At 40.3% G+C, this 21,576-nt stretch overlaps 1 protein-coding gene across 1 annotated transcript in view; it reads left to right on the forward strand.

Annotated features, from left to right (window-relative positions):
• Positions 1–20,784, forward strand: part of MED27 (mediator complex subunit 27) — a 93,574-nt gene extending 72,790 nt beyond the window's left edge. The window contains exons 5-8 of the mRNA XM_027470617.3: positions 1,974–2,081; positions 9,054–9,095; positions 17,652–17,729; positions 20,276–20,784. Of these exons, the coding sequence (XP_027326418.1) occupies positions 1,974–2,081; positions 9,054–9,095; positions 17,652–17,729; positions 20,276–20,410 (363 nt within the window). The 3' untranslated portion in view covers positions 20,411–20,784. The remainder of the gene's footprint in view (positions 1–1,973; positions 2,082–9,053; positions 9,096–17,651; positions 17,730–20,275) is intronic.
• Positions 20,785–21,576: the final 792 nt, after the last annotated feature.

The following is a 21,576-nucleotide window of genomic DNA, read 5'->3' on the forward strand; positions in this document are numbered from 1 at the left end:
AATGTTAACTCTGAATGTGCTGACAACTTTTTTTCAAAGTGTCACCATTTCCTCATCCTACACATAATTAATCACGCCGTTATAACAAAACTGTCTTTCTGATTCCGGCAGATGATCAGCATTATAGATCAGGCACATCTGGGTCACGACTTTGTATTTTTAACTTAGTTGATGCAGTGGTAGGTGCCGAAATAACTCTGCTCCTTTCCTTAACTTGCAGGCCAGCCAGGTCTTATTGCAGAGTATCCCAGCAAGATTCTACATTTAGATCTAACTTCACAGCACTTGATAGCATGATAGGGTTGCCTGAGAACCACAGGTAGTTCCTACGTGTTCGTAAAATCCCAATCTGCAAGAAGAAAGGGATCAGAGTAAACTCTTCGTGCTGTCGGCTTAGCTCAGGCCTCGATGCCAGTTACCCTACTTCAGCCTGTAACATCTTTCTTCAAAAATTTACCAGTTCTTCTGACCTGCTTTTCTTCTTCATGTTCTTACAAAATCATGCCTAGCAGCCTGTCTTCTTGAAGTCTGACGCTGACTTCTTTTCCCTTTCTCCTTTCCATGTCCTGTCTGTTTCTGTCAGCTCGTTTTTGCCTGTTGCTTAGTCTTCTGCCCTGGAGCTGCTTTCTCCACATCCCACACCAAAGGGATGTCAGCTGTTCTTTTCAGGATCTGTAACCCTGTCCTGCTATATAGTTCATCAAGGTGGAAAAGCAATATTTACAGTGGCTGGGGTAGCTGTTCTGCAAAGTCCTGTGTTCTCACCCCCTTCCTAGCACCGTTCCCCTGCCTCCGCTTGCTCCTGGGGTCTTTGTACCAAATTTCCCATCCTCTTGCTTTGGGGAAAAGCACCTCGGCAGGTCAGAGCTGATTTGCTCGTTAGTCGTAGTCAGCATCGGGTTGAGGTTACTCCTGTTGAAGGCGGGAGGTAGGAGTCATTAGCAGAAATTAAAAGGGAAAAACGCGACAAATCGATAAAGATGCAGATTGAGTGATTTCTTGGGGCGTGGATTTGTCTGCTGAGGTTAGCAGGAAAAAGACGATTGTTACCTCATGTGTTAATGTAAACTGGATGAAAAAATGGAACATGGACAGTAGAAAACGGGCCAGTGCCGGATGGGAAACATTAAAATACGCTTAAATATTTTTCTGATCTTAGTTTTGTGCTTTTGAGGGTAAGTGAAAACTCTGTAATAATGTCTGTGTAGCAAAACACAAAGACAAAATTCTTATTAGACACATCTTAACAATATTGAAGTGCAGGTTCATCTTTGAATTGTAAATTGATTTTTAGATTAAAATGCCTTCATTATTGTATTTTTGTCAATACTATAATTCAGGCTTATTTCTGTTACATACTGACAGATGACGTGTTTTCCATGATACTAGCTTTATTCTTTACATTTTGCCACTTCTGCAGAAGAAAATTAAACCTTTGAAAATGTAAGATTTTTACTATTGTAGCTGCAATTGCCCCCGTCCCACTCAGTTTTCTGGGAACTAATTTTACATTTTTATCAGACCTAAAGTGTTTTACATTTAGCTAGTGGCATTCCTTTAAAAGCTAGCATTAGGAGAGTCTGATTCTTCTTTCAAACTTGTTTTTTTCTAAATGGACTTACATTGGAGAATATAAAATGCATTGAAACTAATCACATTTTCTCATTGTTTTTGACAAGTTATTGAGTTGTGTTGTTAATAAAATGGAGAGAGTTTCTTGGCAGTGTCATGTCTACACAAGGGAATTCTGTGAATTCATACATTTTTGGTTGCAAATGAATGTTTGTTCTGCACTTTATCGTCTCTCTTCCTCATAATGCGCACAGTGTTTTTAGATCTTTTATTTTGTTCTGTCTATAAAATATTGAAAACCGAAATTGCATCAACTTAAGCTGTTAACTTGATGGTCTTGTGAAGTCAGACACCATTAGCTCTCCTTCAGCTTGTTTTTGTCCTTCTCTTGTTCTTGACAGGTTACCTTAGGAAAAGTGCTAAAAGTGATAGTGGTGATGCGGAGCCTCTTCATTGACCGGACAATAGTAAAAGGCTACAATGAAAACGTCTACACTGAAGATGGCAAGGTAGGTTATTGTATGTCCAGCAATGTTAAATTTTATTTTTACTTGGTATTTAAATGACAGAGAAAAGGAAACCCATCACAAGTGTGCTAGAAACATAAAACTGTCAAAAGACTTTGCGGATGTTTTGCAAAGTGCTCAGGTTTAAATTTATCATGCTCTGCTTGGATTTTTTCATACCCAAATGTCTGACTTTTTTCTAAGCTCTGATGCCCTTGCTTGAATTTCTAATTTATCACCTTAGACCCCAGTTGCCTCATTAATAGTGTCTACTGAGAAAACATTTTTCCAGTGTACCAGCACATCAATAGCCCAAGGTTCAGATTCCTCTTTTGAGAGCCATTGGGAAATCTTGGGCTAGCTTTATGTTCAAGTTGATAAGCTCAGCTATGAGAATCATTGGTAGGTAGTCCTCAGTTTGCTTGTCAGTAATAGCTCATCTTGAGCAGCAGCTGTTAAAAGCAAGCGTTACCTGTTTCCACAAGTGTTTTGTTTCATGAACAGTTCGCCCTGCTTGAACCCACAAATTTCTTCCGACTGCACACGCTCCATATGGCTCTCTTTAGTGCATCAGAAGATGTTAATGGGACCTGACGGCCTTCAGCTCAGTTTGTTGCTCTTTTCAGGGTGGAATAGTCTCTTACGGAGACATCCGCCAGGACGCTTCTTTGCCAGTAACAGTACTAAATGCCTCCATGTTGCACATTTTCTCTCTGGAGCTTTCTTTTCTGATTATGAAGCCTATTAAAATACAAAGTTCATTATATCAAGATGAGTACTTGGCACCCATAGGCCATGTTATAATGAGGTGAGACTTTTTTTCCTTTCAGAAGTGATAACTGTGTTTTAGCACACAGACGCACGTTATGTACTGACCCAGAGTTCAGCAGCTCTGAGCCTGAACCTCTGTTCCCCAGAAAAGGCCAGGAGCTGATCTACTGAAGAATATAGCACAGCTGTGTTTCCCAGATGAGAGATCCTCACTCGAAGGGCAGGGGATTGACCTAGGAAGTAGTAAAATAAAAATTGCCTGGTTTTGATTTGCATTATTCAAATATACAGGTTTAAATACCGTTTTGCAGCAGCAGTTGCAGCACACTCCCTGTGCATTAGCATAGAAATGCAGAGTTACAGCACCGGCCCCTCTACCCAAAGTTCTGTTCAGAAGTGAAATGATAGTCTGCCTAAAAAGCACTGACAGTGCTTGATGGATTCCCGTGTCACATTTCATTTGGATGTGCTCCTTTTCTCTGATGAATCCAGTTTCCTTCGAAGCTCCCTTGAAATATAATAATGCTCTATATGCTGAAAAGCTGAGTAAAAGAGTTCCTTTGCAAAACTCAGCATCTGGCGTTAGGCTTCTGTTCAGCTCAAGGTTAACTCTCAGGAGAGCTGTATACCTTTTCTCTGCCGTCATTCGAGAGCAGTGCACCAAGGCTAACTTTGGGCACAGGGCACTAACCTTTGTCTGTTGTCACCGGGGAGCAGTTAGCTTCTCCTGAGCATCCGTGCTAACATCTGGCTTGTTTTCTTGCTTTAAGCCAGGCTGCAGAGAGGCTGTTTTCTACCGATTCAGCTTTCAGTGTCCAATGCTAGGCTACGTGACTGCTCCCCAGAGGCTGAGTGAAGCTGTGTCTGTTCAGTGGCAGTTTGCTATTCCACTGGGCCGTCTCAAGGCTTTCACAAACGTGAAGGTCTGCATTTTAGGTATAAATAGGAACATTTCTTCTGACTTAAGTAGAACTGGAGCTGCAGCCACTTAAATCATGAGTAAATTTGGCTTGGAAGAGTGAATAAATGCGTAGCTTGCTAGTTTTGCCAACTGGAACACATATTGACAAACAGTGGGCTCCCTTTTTTCCGCTAATTAACTACACTGGTAATTGGAGTATAAGAATAAGATTGTGCTCTTGCAATGATTCGCTTTACTTTATTGTGCCTGCTGGGAATGAGCGATTACAGTCAATTGCAAACATAGTCCATTCCAATTCCTTCTCTGTCACAACAGATGCTGCTGGGAAAGTACTCCAGCGAGGCTTCACCACACTACTCTAGCTTCTCTGTTCCCAGCCTGATGTTGGGGAGGAAGCAGTAGCATTGAGAGAGAGACAGAAGGATATGAAATAGGAGATCAGCAAGTATCTTCTTTAAATAATAAAAATACAGAGAGCTGTCAGCATCACAATAGGAGAGGATTGTTTTTCCTGTGAGCGGTTATACACTAATGGCTGATTTGGGGGTTTGCTTATGTATTTCTAGGGAGCATTTAATAGTTGTAAACAGCAGAAATGAGATTAACTAGGAGGCATCATGCAATATGGCAATTCTGAATCTCCAGTCTTTCCTGTAAGCCACGTTGAAGAAGGGACACTGGAGTAAGCCCTAGCATCATTGTACTTCTCTACAGTTAACTTAATGACTGTCTTTTGAATAATCCCCCTAAGTCCACAAGTCCAAAGGTCCATTAGGTAACAAAGGTGAAATTCACTGGGAGGATTTCTCAGACTGAAGCGGGGCTTTGGGCAGTGCTGTATATTCAGCAATATTCAACCAAAGAAGAGATGGCCATCACTGGGAGACGCAATGATCACAAACAATAAGTGAGAAAAGCACTGTGAAGCACAGAAGAGGCCATCTGTTTGCTTGTGAGCTAGGGAGGTCATCATTTATCTCTGAAAATACAGCCATTTTAGCTAATTTTGCTTTACTGGGAAGACAAGGGAAAGAGGAGCCCAAATAGCAGAGATATCGATGGCCTCTGGTGCATTAGGTAGGCAAATCGAATTAAAACGTGGGAGCTTCTGGTAGTTGGGGAACTGCTCATGGTGGCATCCTGAGGCACAGCTGGCGGCTGCGCAGGAGCTGACGTTGCATTATCCAGGGTGCTTTAGGTTGTGCTGTACTCGTGCGTTGTGCTGTCTGTGCTGACAGGTGCTTATGTGGAGGCTTCACACGGTTTCTGCAGTACTGAAGTCTAGTTAAATTGGTTACTCTCTCTTTCAGATTTACATAATTTTTAAAACAAAGGTGAAAAAATAAAAGGCAGTGTTAAGCTTGCAACGAGTAAAACAAGATTCTGTATTCTGGTATTTTATTTTCAAGCTCTGCTTATACAGACAAAGCATCAGGGTGTTTCTTAAGTGCTTCATATACTTCTCTCGTGAATTATTCACAAACCCTGCAGAATATGTCTTTGCCAGGTTGCCAGCTGCATAACTTAGACATTTTTGGTGACACTTTGCAAAAACAATAGGTGAGATCTGGCAGCCTCTGTCATGTAGTCGGCTCTGCATGCTGACTGTTCCGCAGGCTTCCTTGCTTACCCTACTAACCCGTTGCATCCACCACATACTGATGCATTTTAATTAGCCCTGTAGCTTTAGCAGTGGCACTGTGCCACCCTTAATTTCAAACTTTGACATACTCATTGTGCCATGGAATTTAACCGTGGATAGTAATTAATTACTGAAGTCCTGATTCCTGAATAAATGAAGCTATGCGGCTCACTCTTGCACAGCAGGCATATTGTCAGCTGATCTGTTAGTATCCCTCATCTGCCAATAAAAAGAAAAATGCATTGGGATTTTTTTTTGGCATGATAATTCCCTGCTTTTCTTTGGATCCCTATCCCAAGAACCACCGTGACGGGGTGTATTCGGAGTGAGTACCTAACTTCACTGTCTAGCCAAATTCCTATTTTTGCATCCGTTAGATTGAAGAAACAGAAGTGTCTCTGTTGAATTATCACGTTAAGGAACTTGGGTTATGTTAATGCTATGGCTTCATTAATTACCCCATATCAATAAGAAAAGGCAGCTTTTAGCCTCCTAGCGTAAGAGAGGAAAAGAAATAGTAGTATCAAAGGAAAGCTTCAAAGACAGCCAGAGCTGTCTCTCGGGTAATTTCTGATCCCCACATTCTTTCCACTTCAAAGCTGGATGTGTGTGTGTTTGGGTGAAGGGGGGGCTGAATCCGATTTCTCTAATAAGTGTTGGCACCGGACCTGTTTGATATTAGATGCAGGGAACATTCTGATTTGTTATCGCCTTTGAAATCGTTCAGACGACCTTCAGAAAATGGCCTCTTGTTACTTATGCTGGGGGTGGGTGGGGAGAGTGGGGCGCTGGGAAAGAAAGCCCCAGTTTAATTCACATGCAGAGGATGCCCTGAAATTGTGCTTTCAGCAGTTTTTTAGTTACAAATGTGTGTCTTGATTGAAAGTGAAAAGTTGAAGAATAATAGACCTGTAACGATGCATTCTTTAATCCGCCTCTGCCTTAATCCTCTGTTTCAGGGGAAAAGGTGGGCAGTCATTTAGGATGTCTGCATGTGGTTTGGGGAGGGGGCTTGTGGCTCTTTTTTTTTTTCTTTCTTTAAACTTGGATAACATCATGCCTATAAGAACTATTCATTACTCATGCCTATTCATTACTTTCTCAGCTTTTCAATCTCCTTGTCAACTAATGAACATTCAGAACCTGTTGGGCTCATCTTAATGCAGCATCTGAAGTGGCCTTTTTCTTTTTTTTTCCTTTTTTTTTGGTCTTGAGTCTAACTGGAGAGGATCACACACTTGGTTTGATCACTAGAGATTAGCAAAACCATATATACATTCCAATTATAGCAACTCTGTCTGCAGTTAAAGCAAGCCTGAAATTACATGAAAACAGTTTAAAAAATATCTGCGTTAATTTTTTTGTTTGCAAATGTAGATTTTTGTAATAGGGAAATGAGATGCTGCCTTCCCTATAGGCATTACAGCTGTAAATCAAGCTCGGGTCCAAGTCCTGGCTGTGGGACCCAGAGGATGAGTGGTGTTGGTATTCAGGCAGGTTCTTGAACCCACCTTAAGAGGCAGTAAATGTAAAGTAAATGCAGAGCGCTGAAGGTACATGCCTTAGGGTACTTTTGTCTTCAGCTAGCCTGGAAAAGGCATCGAGACATTAGCTGCCTTTTGTCTCACGGCAAGGTCAGTGGTACTAAGCCATGAAACATCTACACCGAAGTGATGTTTAAAGTCTTTAACATTACCTCCTGTCCAGACTGAGGTTTGGGGACTCGAGAGTCACTTCTGTACCAGTATTCAGAAGGGAGCCACGTAACACTGGTACTCTTAAAGGAGTGGGATCTTCTGGCGTTCTCAACCTTTTTAGCTGTGTGAATTAATTACTTGGGTTCACCATCCTTCTCCCTCTAGTGCATTTCACTCATTTCTTTCATTTCAGGCTCTAACCTTTGTGCCTTTTAGAAGACTTGTAATTTCAGCTAGCACTTACGCTCACTGTCAAAAATTGGAATTAAAATAATTAGCTGCACTTTATCGTAAAGGAGATGAGTCCAACAAAGTGTCTCTTCTTTTAAATCAATTTCTTTTAAGGTGTAAAGTTAGCGGAACGTACCATACCCTATTTATTCTCAGAGTTTTACAGTTAGCTTGATTTCTGTTATTGATATTTAATACAAATTTAAATACAAAAATTTAAATACAGCAGATGGAAATGTAATATGTTATTTTGTCATTCCATTAATTGTAAATGCAGGTTTTACATATGTATTTAAGTGTGTTTCTCCAAGAAAGCTAGAACCACTACATGTGTGTATTTCTCAACGATTAAAGATGAATTTGCAATTGGGGACATGTCGTGTGGTCCGGAGGGGTTTTTCTGTGCTTTGGAAGTAACCCAGCAGCAATGAATGAAGCCTGTCATTTTCCATGCCTCTCTCTTAGTGGGACTGTTCTTGGACTTTATTTTTTTTTTTAAAGATGGGTGTTTTAGATCGCCACACTACAAAGATTTATTTCCCAATCATGAATGGTAAAAGAACAAATTAATTTTTGGTCAGCTTTGTCAGGTTTATGCGGTTGTACTTTTTGCACGTGATATTTGGCCCTCTTGTGCATCTTCAAACAAATTTATTATTTCTGGGTTATATTCGTCCAAGTGGCTGACCATGAGAGGGAGATACGAATGTTCCCCTTGTGGGAAAGCATGTGTCAAACAGCATAATCCAGCACTAGAGGAGCTGTACCTGCTTCATAAATGAACTCAATTTTTCTTTCATCTAGGTTAAGGTTCCTAAGGTTAATGCTGTAGCAAACACCTTTCCTGGGGGAAGTTTTGTGCACACGAAAATGTTGAGTATAGTGGAATCTGCAGACAAAAGTGATTTGCAAGTCAGGGATTGAAGGAAATTCTTGTTTCCTCCCCCTGCTTTTCTTTGACAGCGTACAAGATCCTCCACAAGGCTGGGCTAAAAGAGCACTTGCACATCAGCTGAATTTTTGTAAAGTGTGATCCCTTTGGTTGTTTAACAAGGGCAGCCTTACCTTCTGGTTCCTGGGGTCAATAACATTTATTACAATTTTGTTCTTTGAGTTCATACGCAGTTGAGCACGCATTTAAGCCATGGATGTGTGCAGTTATTTGCAGTCTTAAATCTCTGTTAGTGTGATTTTTGTCTGCAAATGTAAATGCGGTTTCCTAAGGGATGTTTTATTTAGCCCCAGTAGACCGGTGCTTTGGTTTAATGCAGCTAAATGTTCTTTGTGTCATTTGTAACTGAATCACTTATTCATACACAAGACAAGCATCAACTTGATAAAAATGCCCTCATTTTAGAAACAAACTGAAACTGATGATTATTTGCATAGATTAGCCACGGCCCCAGACAGATGAAGATTTTGCTGTTTTTAAAGAGAACACAGTAATTCAGCTGGTCTTGTGTATAGAGAGATTTTTTTAATGAAACTGTGGTGAACTGTGTTCATTTTTTTTGTTGCGAAACAAATGAAATCTTGTCATTATTTCTCAGATTGCAACAGGTAAAGATGATGGGTCAAACTAGTGAACTGAGAAATAAGGCTCCATAACTCTCCTTGCCCTCTCTTTGAATTTGAACAGCTACTTAAATGTTTTTTTCCTCAGTAATTGCATGTGGTAATATATAACTCTTTTTCTTTTTCTCCTATTGTAGCTTGACATATGGTCCAAATCCAACTATCAGGTTTTTCAGAAGGTAAGTCCCTCGTCATCTCTCTACATAATGCATATAGAAGGCAGGTGGAGTTTATTTTAAATATCTAGGGCCTTATGGAAAAGAACTCAGAATTTATTCCGTTGTCATTTGTTCTATAATTCTTATCATAACTTGCAAATAAGAGACTGTAATCGGTAATCATGGAAAACAGCAAGCAGGAAACAAGGAGACCACTTCTGCTGTTGTTTCGTTTGGATTTATTTCCCATCACAATTCAGCCCGTGGCTTGGAATAGGAAGTTGGAGACTTTACTTCTGTAACTTGAAAATTTCAGGTGAATTTTTCAAGTACTCTTTTTCAGTTTAAATCTTTTGTGGAGTGGGAGGATCAGGTTGTTTTAAATTTTATTTTTTTGCTTTCATTCTCTGTAGTTACCCCTCTCTCCCGGGGACTTGATTTTAATAAATTTGTAAACTTACATTCCAAAACAAGTTTGTAAATTTTTTACACTATGCTGTTTTGACTATTTCTCTTCTAATGATGGTTTAAGCAAAAGGAATGACTTACTTTATGGAACGGCATCCTCTTTAGTAAGGAAAAACTGAGAGTAGGAGCAATAAATATGAAACTACTAAGAAGGCAAAGATGTTTTTTGGATAGATCTGTATCTTGCTATTTTCCAGGCAGGTAGGAGAAGATTTCTCTTTGAAGGCCTCTTGTCAGAATGCTGTAAGTTCAGATTGATCCGGGGTTAAATTCCAATTTCCTTACCTTCAAGCCACAGTTCAAGGCTCCTGAGTCTCCAGTCAGCGCGCTGGCTTCCTTTCATCTACTTTTGTAGTTTATGTAACAAATACGGGTCAGGGACTCTAAAGGGCATAAAAGCAGGGGTCAAAAGTATGGTATATTGACTGCATTTGTGCATCTTTCTTCCAAGACTTCAGATTCAGTCAGAAGTGAAGATGTTTGACCTATGGTATTAGCGTGCTAGAGATCAAAGGACAGCTTTTGGGGAAGTTGGTTGCTCTTCCTCTCTGCCTAGCATTAAAGCAGAATTTTGCTGTAGTTGATTCTTTACTCCAGAGATTAGTGGATTAAATATTCTTTATTTTTTTTTCTCGCTCCTCAAAAATATTTTGTGTCAAGTAGGGTAATCCAGAGGGAAGTAAAATAGCGTAAATCTTAGTAAATTGTTTATCAGCATGCTTTTAAGTAATTTTTGCAATAGAATAAATTTAAGACTCTGTAATTAAGTGCATCATCTCAATTTCCCCATGTGTGTTTTAGGTTATAGATTCATTTGGGTTTAAGATTGTCTTCCTGGATGTTTTAGTTTTGAATAACTTGGATTTGAGATAAGTGATAATAAATCTTGAAGGTTTTGATTGCGTAACTTTGTCCATACAAAAAATAAGTGTAGAGTAAATGTACAGGTTTGCTTAGGAGCCCAAGTTAAGGACTCAGGGAGCATAAGTACATAGAGTAATTTCTTCTTCAGCTTCAGGCAAGGGTCTTCAGATCAAAACTGAGAGAGGTCAATGAGACAATGTGAAATGCTTCTGTTACTGCTGCCTGTGTGGCTGCTTTTTGGATACATATGAATTTGTTCTCTAGTTGTATTTAAAATACTAATTTCAATAAAATGCTTTGGATGGCAACTTAAAAATATATCAAGCGAAGATGCATTTTAATTATGGTCTGTGCACACATCTCTAGGTATATAAAATAAGTGGCTGTTCTGTTCCTAATTCTCTGAAATAATGTGACCTGAGTATAAGTTCCTATTTTCCAGTTCTCTCTTGCTAAATAATACTAAATACATTAATATTTCCATCACCCCCCTGAAAAAAAGAAAATAAACTGCAGGAGAAAAGGTTGCCTTTAACAGGTGCAGGAGCTGCCTGTGCTTTTACAGCTTGTGTTCCCGGCTCTGTCATTGTGTTACCTTGGGCAACTTCACCTCTCTTCGGATCGGATTTCTGCATCCCTTCAGTTGGGGTAATACTTGCTGACTTCACAGGAGCTAGTGCTGATTTGGTTGCACTGTGCTCTCAGATCCTCGCATGAAAAATGGGATAAAAATGCAAGGTGATGGTACTTTCTAATCAATAGATTTGGCACTATCGAGCTGATAGTTAAATAAGTTAAAGCTAGGACTGAAAACAAGTTTTCAAACAGAAAACGCCGTGGTCCAGCATAGTAAGTTCCTCTCTGTGGTGTTGGATTTCATTTGATTTTCTCTTTATCCCCTGAAGCAGCACTTGTGTCCATTTATACAGCCCTGGAATAGCAGTTTAGTGGTAGCAAAATAGAGGAAATGGTTAAAACAGAGAAACTCTTACATTCTGTTAGCATTGTAGAACTGACGGATCTTCAGAAAGAACGTTTTCGTGCCACTAAAAATCATCAGTGGCTGTATCAGAGTATAGCTGAACATTCCTGAGCTGTTTTTCTGGTGCCAGTCAGCAGTATGGCTTTGTGGATAACGCTACGTGGGAGCGCTGTGCCCAGAAGGAAGGATATGGATGAGTCGCTCTTGCCACCGAGGAGCCCGGGCAGCCCTTTCAGCTCTGCCGCCTTCAAATGCTGCAAAATCAATCATCGCTCTGAAGGGCAGGGACGTTTCTCTTTAAAAGCCACACCAAGTTCTCAAACTCTGTCTTCAATGATAATGCAACAACATCTGGAGCTCACAAGATACCTGTCTGTGGTAGCTGCGAGCCTGTCAAAATCTCCCAGGGCTGCAGGATGACTTTCTAGGTTAAGGACTAGAGACCTCTGATCTTCAATCCAACCCTGTCAGACGATGCTAAATTTGTCCTGACTTTTGTTTGCAAACGCTGGCTGTGTCAGCAAGCCTTTTCTCTCGCTCCTTATTAGTCAGGATACCCGGGTGTGTATAATTTGATGGGGGACAGCTCCCAGAGGGCCCATTACTGTTAGCGTGCGGTCATTTTCCGCGTTCCCTGGAGTCTTCTTGAGTCTGGTCGTGGGGCGAGTAAGCTTCGTAGCTATTGAATCCACCAGCAGGGTTAGATTCAGAGAATGGAGCTGAGAAATAAGAGAGGGGAGGCTGAAAGGGCAAAAGCACAAGGAGCAATGAAAAGGTTTTCAGACTGCCATGTTTGTCTGACATTTAAACTCTGCAGGAATAGCAACTGTTTTCATCTTAAACCTCCTTATTTTAGCACCTTGCATGTCTTGGTCCACTGGCACAAGAGGAGGAACAAATAGGAAATTGGGAAGTATTTGGGGGCTTAAGTCTTAGTGGGAGGAAAAATGTGTGTGAGGACTACACGATTCCAGTCATTGTGCAGAAAGCTTAAATATATATATATATGGAGTGTGGAGAAAGGTGCACTGCTTGTGAATTTGCATTCAGAAAAAAATAAATGTAGAATAGTGGAACTGCTCTGAATGGATCAAAGCTGTGTAACTGGGGAAACGGAGTCAAACATTAATTGTTCCGTTTGTCAAGCTGCTCAGGAAGAGCAGCACAGTGTTTCTTGCTATGCAGTACGATCAGTTGGGCTGCTTGAGTCATATGCATACGTCTGTTTCTTGCTGATCTCGAGTCCCTTTCTTAATTTCACCTAAGTGGTTTCTCATTTTTAGCGTGCCACGGACTGCTCTGTTTGGACTGACACTCCTCTTCCCAAGTCACGTTTTAACCTAAACTTTGAGCAGCTCTTTGTGCCTCCCCAGCTCTTTGTGAGACGTGCGATCCCAAACTCGGAGCACAATTTCCACCACTGCAAGGGCATATAAGTATTGTAATGTATGAAGATGTATTCTTGTCAATAATCTCAGAATAAAATCACATGCGGGATGAATGCATGCATGAGACAGCTATCGGGCTATTGATACATCTGCTCAAGGAGAGGAGATGGGCTGGTCCAGGGTCACCTGCGGGACTGCTCCTTCGCATGATCGCAGTTTGGCTCTGGTCAAAGAGCTGCTTAGGTGGAAAAAAAAATCATCGCTGCTCCAGTCCAAATAAGCAGAACAAGCAAAATAAAAACTTAAACACTGGGAGCTCTGAAAACAGCTAAGAAATCCAATGCTTCAGAAAAGCCTGGTGGTGTTTTACTGAATTAGGAGCGGGGAAAGGTGTGTAAAGGATTTTTGTGGCGTTCGTCAGTGCTCGTTTGTGGAGGGACCATTTATCATCCTCCCAGAGTGCCTCCGAGGCACTGAGTGGGTTTTGTGCTCTCCTGCTTCCCTCCAGAGAGACTAAAACGTGTTCCTGGAGAGAAGATTGAATAATGGGAATCCTTGGAAATGAACAAAGGCACTCATGCAGTTTTCCACAGTATAAAAGGTCTAAACAGTAATAAAATAGTATGTTTTTTTTTTTCTTTTAGTGCTCTGATTATCCCCTAGAACTCATTGCCGTAGGCTGACATTAAGGTCACGAACCTAGCAGGGTTTACAAAAAAAATTAAAAAAAAAAAACTTTCTGGGGATTTAGAGAATCCCTTTATATTAGATTGAGTCCTCAATGCGGTACTGGAGGAAATAAACCAATAAGTAAGTTGCAAGGAAAGTTGTGCCTCTTAGAGGAAGTTTTGCACCTCCTCTTGAAAAGCAGAGCCAATAGCAATGAGAAAGTATTAGAACAGAGACATTTCTTTAATTTAGCCATGTGATGATGTGATTTTTAGTTTTTCGGCCAGCTCTAGCTTCATACGTCTGTGGAACACGCCTAATCTACGGAGGAGAAATGCCGTGCCTCAGGTCCTTGATTTTGTGCCTCTTAAGGCAATTAGAGGAAGCACTTGTTCAGCTTTCCCAGCCTGCGAATTGTAGGATATTCTTGAATGAATTTTCCCCGTTGGAGATGTATGACTAACAGCATTTGTCAAGGCCCAATAATGCCATTTTTGGACAGCTCGTTGCAGCACAGCTCCGCTAGCAAGCGGGCAGAGAAATGCTATAGAAACGTCTGGCGTGGGCTCGGTTGAGACAAATAATGGGGATTTCGCTTGCTGCCCACTGCTGTGTGCTGCTCTCCTGAGCTATTTATAACTTGGGGAGCGAGCAAGCCCAGCAGCCGGCTGCACGAGCAGGGCAGGAGCACGCGGCTTCACCACCGCCACCTCCACGGGGAGCATCTCACAGCAACTGCAAGGGGGGCGAGCAGGGGAGATGGCGTTTGAACAAAGTCACAATAAGATTGGGTATCAGCCTGCTTTGTATTCCCTCCAGATGAGGGAGTAGAGATGGGCTTAAGGAATGCACGATTCTAATCGGCTTGGAAACAAAAATGAGAAAAATATCTCCTAACTACTAAGAAAGAACAATTCCTTGTTCCAACTGAAAGCAAGACTGTGCCTCGCTAAAGCAGAACCACTTCATACAGCCCAAAACAGCTTAGGTTTGTTTAGAGGTGAAGACCAAATTTTTTTTTTTTTTTGTAAATGAAGTTTTTTCCTCCGAAAGTGGGAGCATGCTTAGTTAAGCAACAGCTATTTTATTTAGCAAAATTGTGGCTTCAGTAGATTGCCTTTTTTCTTTTTTTTTTCTTTTAGCAAAAATGCCAGGTGCTTTTCAATATATGAATTGTGAGATATTGAGTTTTTCTGCAGCATCACTTGAAAATCTATTTCAAGGTCCAGAGCAACAGCTATCCTAATCAATTTGTACTTTTCTGAATATGCTCCTCTATAGAGAGAGGTAGAATTAAAAAGTGACTGATAGTTTAGATAGCAGTAGGTAGGATATAGCAATGAAAGTGAGGTTAATAAAATAAAGTCCTGAAATGCACAAAATGTCATCCTACACCCAGAATAAATTCATTTGTGATTCCAGCTTGGCTGGAAGAAAAAATGTGTCCCTTAACTGAGCTGGCGCGTATGCAGTTTGTTTTGCTTTGCTTTGGTGTGAAATCATATTCTCATTACTAGAACTCAGGATCGATTTTTTTTTTTAAGAATTATTTTATTATTTAAAAAAAAAAAAGTTGGACGATTTATGCTTTCTCTCATCATCTCTGTAATCTTGGGGGACAGAGGTTTTAATTCTTCCTTCCCTGCCAAGCACTGTCCAGTTTTGTCATTTCTCTTTTCTCTTCTCTTTGCCATCACGTTGTGTGCTGCTTTCGCTGGGGGGGTTCGTTTCCCTACTCCTCTTCCTCAGATTTGACACCCACTTTGATCCGTTTCAGAAGCACTGTATAAGCAGTTGCTTATGGTAGAAATCGCCTCCTTTTTGTTCAGAAAACATGATTAGTGTTCTAGCAATGCTGGTGTGGCTTTTATCTCCCTGTGGAATCTCATTAGCTTTACATTACAATGGGAACAGCATATGTGCAACATTGCCAAAGTGGCCATTCCATTTAAATTTGTTAATAACAGTATTTTTTTAGCAACTTTCCACATCTTCAATGCCAAGAGAAAACAACTTTGTTGTTCACAGGAAAAAAAAATACAGTTTGTTAGAAGTAGAAATAGAGCAGAAGGAGAGCGGCTGCTCATAAATATCCTCAGAACTTTCTATTCTTTGACATGTCTGGTGTTATCCTATAAAAACAGCATCTTAAAAGAAAAAAAAAATCACATAACTAGTAGGACTTGGATTACAGTCGTTTCTAAACACCACATGAGATGTTTGAAAGAAATGACTGGTTTGTGTTATGCTGTACTATTAATGTAGTTAATCGTGTTATTTCTGGGTTTGGGTGTGTGTGTTTGGCATATAAAGAGCTTCAGCAGGTTGAGGTCCATTTTGTGAACGTTTTCCCAGAAGTTTTACCTTGCAAATGCCAGAATCAGCTGTCCTTGCACTTGCTGGAGCTGCCTTAGGAGTGAGGCGTGTGTGTGAATGCTGGGGAGCAGAATCTGTTCCTAAAATTGCAGTGGAACTTAAAACTGCAGGATAGACTGTGTTCATCTCGTGTTCCGCGGAGGAAGTTTGTATGGTTAGAGCCTGTCTGTATGGGGATTTTCAGGAATATATCTTTTACAGATTCACCTCCCTGAATAGATTCATGCGTGAGCCTCTCTACAATGAAATTTTCAGCGCTTCAGCACAATTCGCTTTGCTGAATTAGACTAAATACAAATTAGGAACAAGTGGAGTTACTTGGGAACAGCAAATGTAATTTCAATTCACACTTTCTTACTCAGAATTTACTGTACTATGCAGACGTGCCCTGGAAAATAGAACGACAACACCTGTTAAGAACACCTCGTCTCTTTATTAATTACTGATGAGGACCATAAATAGATTTACAAGTTATGACATGCGAAAGAGCTACTGGGGTTGTGTTGTCTGAGATCTTTGTAGGTGCAGCCCAAAGAATTTTGCCAATAATTTCTGCCTGAAGCTGGTAACTTCTGTGAAGAAGCAAGCTGTTGAGTGTGATAATATTTTGGGAAGCTCTAAAAGTACAGCTGGCAGGCTGGGCACTGCTGGTGAATTTATATCAGAGCTGTTCAGAAACTGCCCCCCTTCAGAATCATTATTAAATGGTAGTGATTAAAAAAAAAAAAAAAGGAAAAACCAAACTATTGAACAATTGGTTAGTTCTACTGATTCTTTTTTTAATTATTGTTGTAGTTACAAATTTACGTTTTATTTGTATTCTGTCTAGCTGTAATTCCCAGATGTAAGATCTTGTTATGGCTCTGTCTGGTAGATTAAAAAGCTTTCTATCAGGAATCTTTTACTAATGCAAGTAGTTATGAGCCATAATCATATTAATTGATTCCTGTTTTCAGAGGAAATGAGAGCTCGATTCCTATTTGTTCAGCGTAAGCAACCTGAAATAGAACTACAAGATTTAAATCTTTCAAGTGTTCTCATGAAATTGAAGAGGAGTATCCTCACTCTTTCATTAAAATGCAGTTTCAAGTGAGGTTATTTTACCTTGTTTTCCTCATCCTTTTCTTTTTTTCTCTTCTCTTTTCCTCTTTTTTTCCCCTCCAATAAAGAAGTCCAACCCCAAAACTTTTTTTTTTTTCAGAAGTCGTGACCTCTGCCAGAACTATCTAATTTAGCTTCATTATTGTCATTTTTTGTTGTTGTTTTGTTGAGCAGATCAACATATGTTGAAGCAATATTGTTGAAGTGAAAAATGGGAACATAGAAAAGCAAAGTACTTTCCACTGATACTGTGTGTTCAGTGACTTTGCTTGTTTATGATTTCACAGAATACGTGGGATTTCAATCACAAAGGTATAGGTTCTGCTCTTATGCTATAGGCATTTGTAAGTTAGATGAATTACTTGCTATAGATGCTTTTAAGATGGAACAGGTTCTCTTCTAGACAAGTCTGTCCTTTTAACAGCGATAGAGACACTATTAGGTTTTGTCATGTTTTTGAATTTCCACAGGTGTTCTGATCTTGCCGTGTGCATATGAAGTTAGTTACCTAGATTGCTTTAGCTGATTCTTGTGTGAAGTTGGCCGCAGGAATGGAAGCTAGCTGGAGAAAGCTACCCAAAATTACTCTAAGAATGTCATCACAGTCACGTAGTTAGTCCCTGGTTTGCTGCCTCCCCATGGAATTTATGCTGGTTTTTCTTCACATTAGCACTTAATTTGTCAGCAATGCAGAATGAATAAGGCCTCTTCTCCTTTTGTCTGGTACAGGTGACGGATCACGCGACCACTGCTCTGCTGCACTACCAGCTGCCTCAGATGCCCGACGTGGTAGTCAGGTCTTTCATGGTAAGTGTGGTTGAAGAAACATACTACCAAACAGGCTGCAGCTTGCTGGCAGTGAATGGTACGAGGCAGTTGTGATGCATTTATAATTTCACCTGTTTAAGTAAGCTAGACAGTAGAGATTGACTGTAATTCTTTATCTCATACCTGGACAAGGATGAAAAATCTCAATACCATGGGGTAATTGTGAAGGTTGAGCTTTATACAGTTACTCTTATCATAGCTCTCAGTATTTGCTCAGCGGTTCCTATTTACAAAGCTATTCTGCGTCATCTCTAAAGATAGCAGAATAAAACCTTCTCAGCCAAACTCTTTGTTATGGACCAGCTCTTTCACACTGCTCTTGCTGTGCGAGGAGTCAATTTCTGGACGTGAGAAGTCAGCTTCAACACAAGCTCCTCAATAAGAGCAAACTCCCATTTAGTGTATTCCAGCTGAGCCAGCCTGCCTGTCAGTGTGCCAGTATGGCTTGTGGGGAGGCAGAGGCAGGAACGTCATCAGGAAGAGACCATTTTGCTGCATCCACCTTCAGCCCAAACCTAGTTCCATAAGGAATTGCGAGGGACTTGCTCGGTGCTGCAGCAGGTGGTTTTTGGAATTGAGGATGCTCACTCAGGTCCTCCACTCTTTCCTTACTGAATAAAATTAATGAAAACTACTCTACTTTCACATGCAGTTTTAAGTTTATCACTTTAATTCTGCTTGTATTTAGGTTTTTATTTGTGAAATAAACTTGTGTACAAGCAGTCCTGTTAGAGGGCGAGAACAAGGGTTTATGATTTGGAATTCCTTCAGAATTTTGGCAATGAACGCTGTTGCTGTTCTCTCCACTGCAGTCTCCACTGCAAAGGAGGCTTTGAGGAGAGACTTTTTCTGCTCTTCAGACTTTTCAGTTCAGCTATTGCATTACCCCTTCACTTGGAGCAATGTAATTGAGACTTTGTAAAAACAAACATCTAATTTTGCCATTCACAATCTGTAGGTGTGTAAGATAGCATCGGTTCTTTTATGTCTTTCATTTCCAATGTGTGATTTCAGGTCAGATTCGCTTACCTGCTGTGCTTGTTTCTTTGTTTATTTAATAAAAAGGCCACGAAGATGAGAGATCACGAAAGTCTTTTCTCTTAGAGTGCATCTTAAAATGGGTTTTGAAAGGTGAAAACAACTCTTACTGGTCAAATTCATGTTCCAACATGTGTCTGAAAATTAATGTTTAATAGAATGGGTAGCACGTTTGTTTAAGCCATGAGCCTGCCTTATTGATTTGATAAAACTACTAAAAATTTTAACAAAGCAAAACCAGATGTACAACCAGAGTGTCAATAAATTAGTCTTTTCAGCTGTCAGTTGAGCAATCCACATGACAGGATGTAGTGAAGCCCTGATTTTCCAGTGGCGATGGAGAAGAATTTTTTTTTTTCTTTCAACAGATGTCTTAAGCGCACAATTCAACTTCATTTACCTATTTTTGTGTCGCAGTTCAGAAAATTCGATATCTCTGTTGTGTAAGCAGAGTCCATCCAAGCTGAAGTAAATAACAGCAATTTACTTGTAGTGTTCTGTTGCCCTTGTCCCCATATTTACTGCTAAACCCATGGAAGATCCAGTTCTTCTGGAGGAGAGTTATTGACGGCCAAAGGTTTGGTTGCTATAGAGAAGGCTCTGATGAAGATGGAAGGATTTGTTTCAATAAACTCAGCTGACCTCTTCTTCAGGGAACAATTTTCTCTTATCGATGTAATTCAATAGGACTTTAAATGACAAGATTCATGTGCATCCTTCACAGTATAAATCTGCTGGTCTAGGTATTTTTTTAGTTGCGTATCTCCTTGAGTTTGGAATTGAGTTATGTAATGCTTATTGTTATGTATGACAATGGGAAAAAACACTTGAGAGGCAAGAGCTTTACCTAGAACACCTGTACTTGGTGTTTGTAGTTCAGCAGTTGCCTTTTTCTGTGTATATATTTATATCACTGAATATATGTATATATATATCAGCATAATCAGATTTAAAATCATTGAGTATTTTTATGACCAGTGAGTATTGATCTTAAAATCGCATTAGGGAGGAAGTTAGTTAGCTTGCTGTGAAAGTGCTTGTATCTTCAGCTATTAAGAGTTCAGACTGTTGCAGAACGTTTGCAGTGGGGGTGTGATAGATGCTCATAGGAAGAGACAAACCAATATTCAGTTGAAGAAGGTACCCATCAAGAACAATTAAATTCCAGTAGAAATATGAGGAGCAGGAGAACATTTGCCTTCTGCAGAGATACTCTAACTGCAAAAACCTCCTGCTCAGAGCGTGTGAATTGCTGTTAGCAAATTTGCTTAAGTGACTAAAAAGGCAAAATATTTAATAAGTGAGAATTCAGCTATATGGTGACCTTGTAATCTTCTGCATATTTCTGTTTATAAAATCACTGTGTACCTCACTGGGGCCTTGCCAAAGTACTTTCTATGTCCTTGGGATCACTGCTTGACAAGAATGATGACATAGGGGAATGTCCACATCCAGTTTTCTTAATTTCTCTCCCTTTTTCCTTTTAGACCTGGTTAAGAAGTTACATAAAGCTGTTCCAGGCTCCGTGCCAGCGCTGCGGGAAGTTTCTGCAGGATGGCCTGCCGCCCACGTGGAGGGATTTCCGAACACTTGAAGCCTTTCATGACACTTGCAGGCAATAGTAGCACAGCCCAGCAGTTGGCATGTGGGGAGAGAACTATGTCATGGCTGGAAAGAGAGCTGCTGGTTTAATTGCTGGTTCTATTTCTGGCCCTTTCATCCTGTACTAAATACTGGGGTTGCACTAATACATTTTACTATTTAAAAGTCCTCGCACGCCAAGGCAGATGTGAGTCTGATGTATTTTGGAGAAGATGGTAAAGATCTATATGTGATTTCTTGATGCTTCTCAGCTGAAATGAATCTGTGGAGATCTGATAGTAATGATCTTTATCCTAAATGTTAAGGAAAATATCCATGTACAGTTCGTGTTTTGAAACAGAATTTACGATGTTGAAATCTTTTGTAAGCTTGAAATAAATTTTGTATTCCAGAACTCGTGCTATTTATTTCGTTATTTGATTAGCAGAATCCTTGGGTCTGGTGTGAAGTTTTCAAAGCTGAAGACAAACTGGAAACATTTAAACATGCATGCTGATATGATAGGGTTTTGTTGTTGTTGCAAGGCTGCTTATCTGTGCTGGTCTTTTTCTGGATGAGATTATGGTGTTGATTAAACATGGAATTTCAAAGGCATGTGGCAGCTTGGAAGATGCAATGTACTTTCTGAGGCGGGGGGGAACAGATGTTTCCCTTTACTAAAATTGTAAGGAAAAATGTTAACAAAATTTGCATGTATTAAGTGGTTAGAAATGTGTGATGAGCAGTGACACTGTGTATAATTCATGTGTCCTGTTTTAGAACTGTAAGTAGGAAAATAACTCAGCCCTTCAGCACAGATATGTATGACATGTTTCCTAAATGATTTAAAACTTGCATGCAACGTGCCACTGAAGGGTAAGAGCCCACCCAGCCGTCGTTCCACTTGGAATGAGTGGAAGTGTTCATCTCCTACGAACCCCAGCCAATTTTCCATCACCCATAGACCAGGAAGTCTCTGGTCCTGTCCTGGCTGAATGTTTGCTGGCTTGGGGCTGTTGTGGTTTCAGTGTCTTCTTTGGTATTTTCTTGAGAACTCTGTTTCACCTGTCATCTCCTGATAGCTAATTTGGCTGTGTCACCTGTCCTTCCCACTGGTGCACCCTCCTTTCCTTTATAAGCCACGAAGGTTTTAGTGTTAAGCTTGCTTTGGGGAGCTAGTAAAGAGGTGATGCATTGTCACCTGGCT

This window comes from Anas platyrhynchos, chromosome 18 (genome assembly GCF_047663525.1).
Source record: "Anas platyrhynchos isolate ZD024472 breed Pekin duck chromosome 18, IASCAAS_PekinDuck_T2T, whole genome shotgun sequence".
Taxonomy (NCBI): domain Eukaryota; kingdom Metazoa; phylum Chordata; class Aves; order Anseriformes; family Anatidae; genus Anas; species Anas platyrhynchos.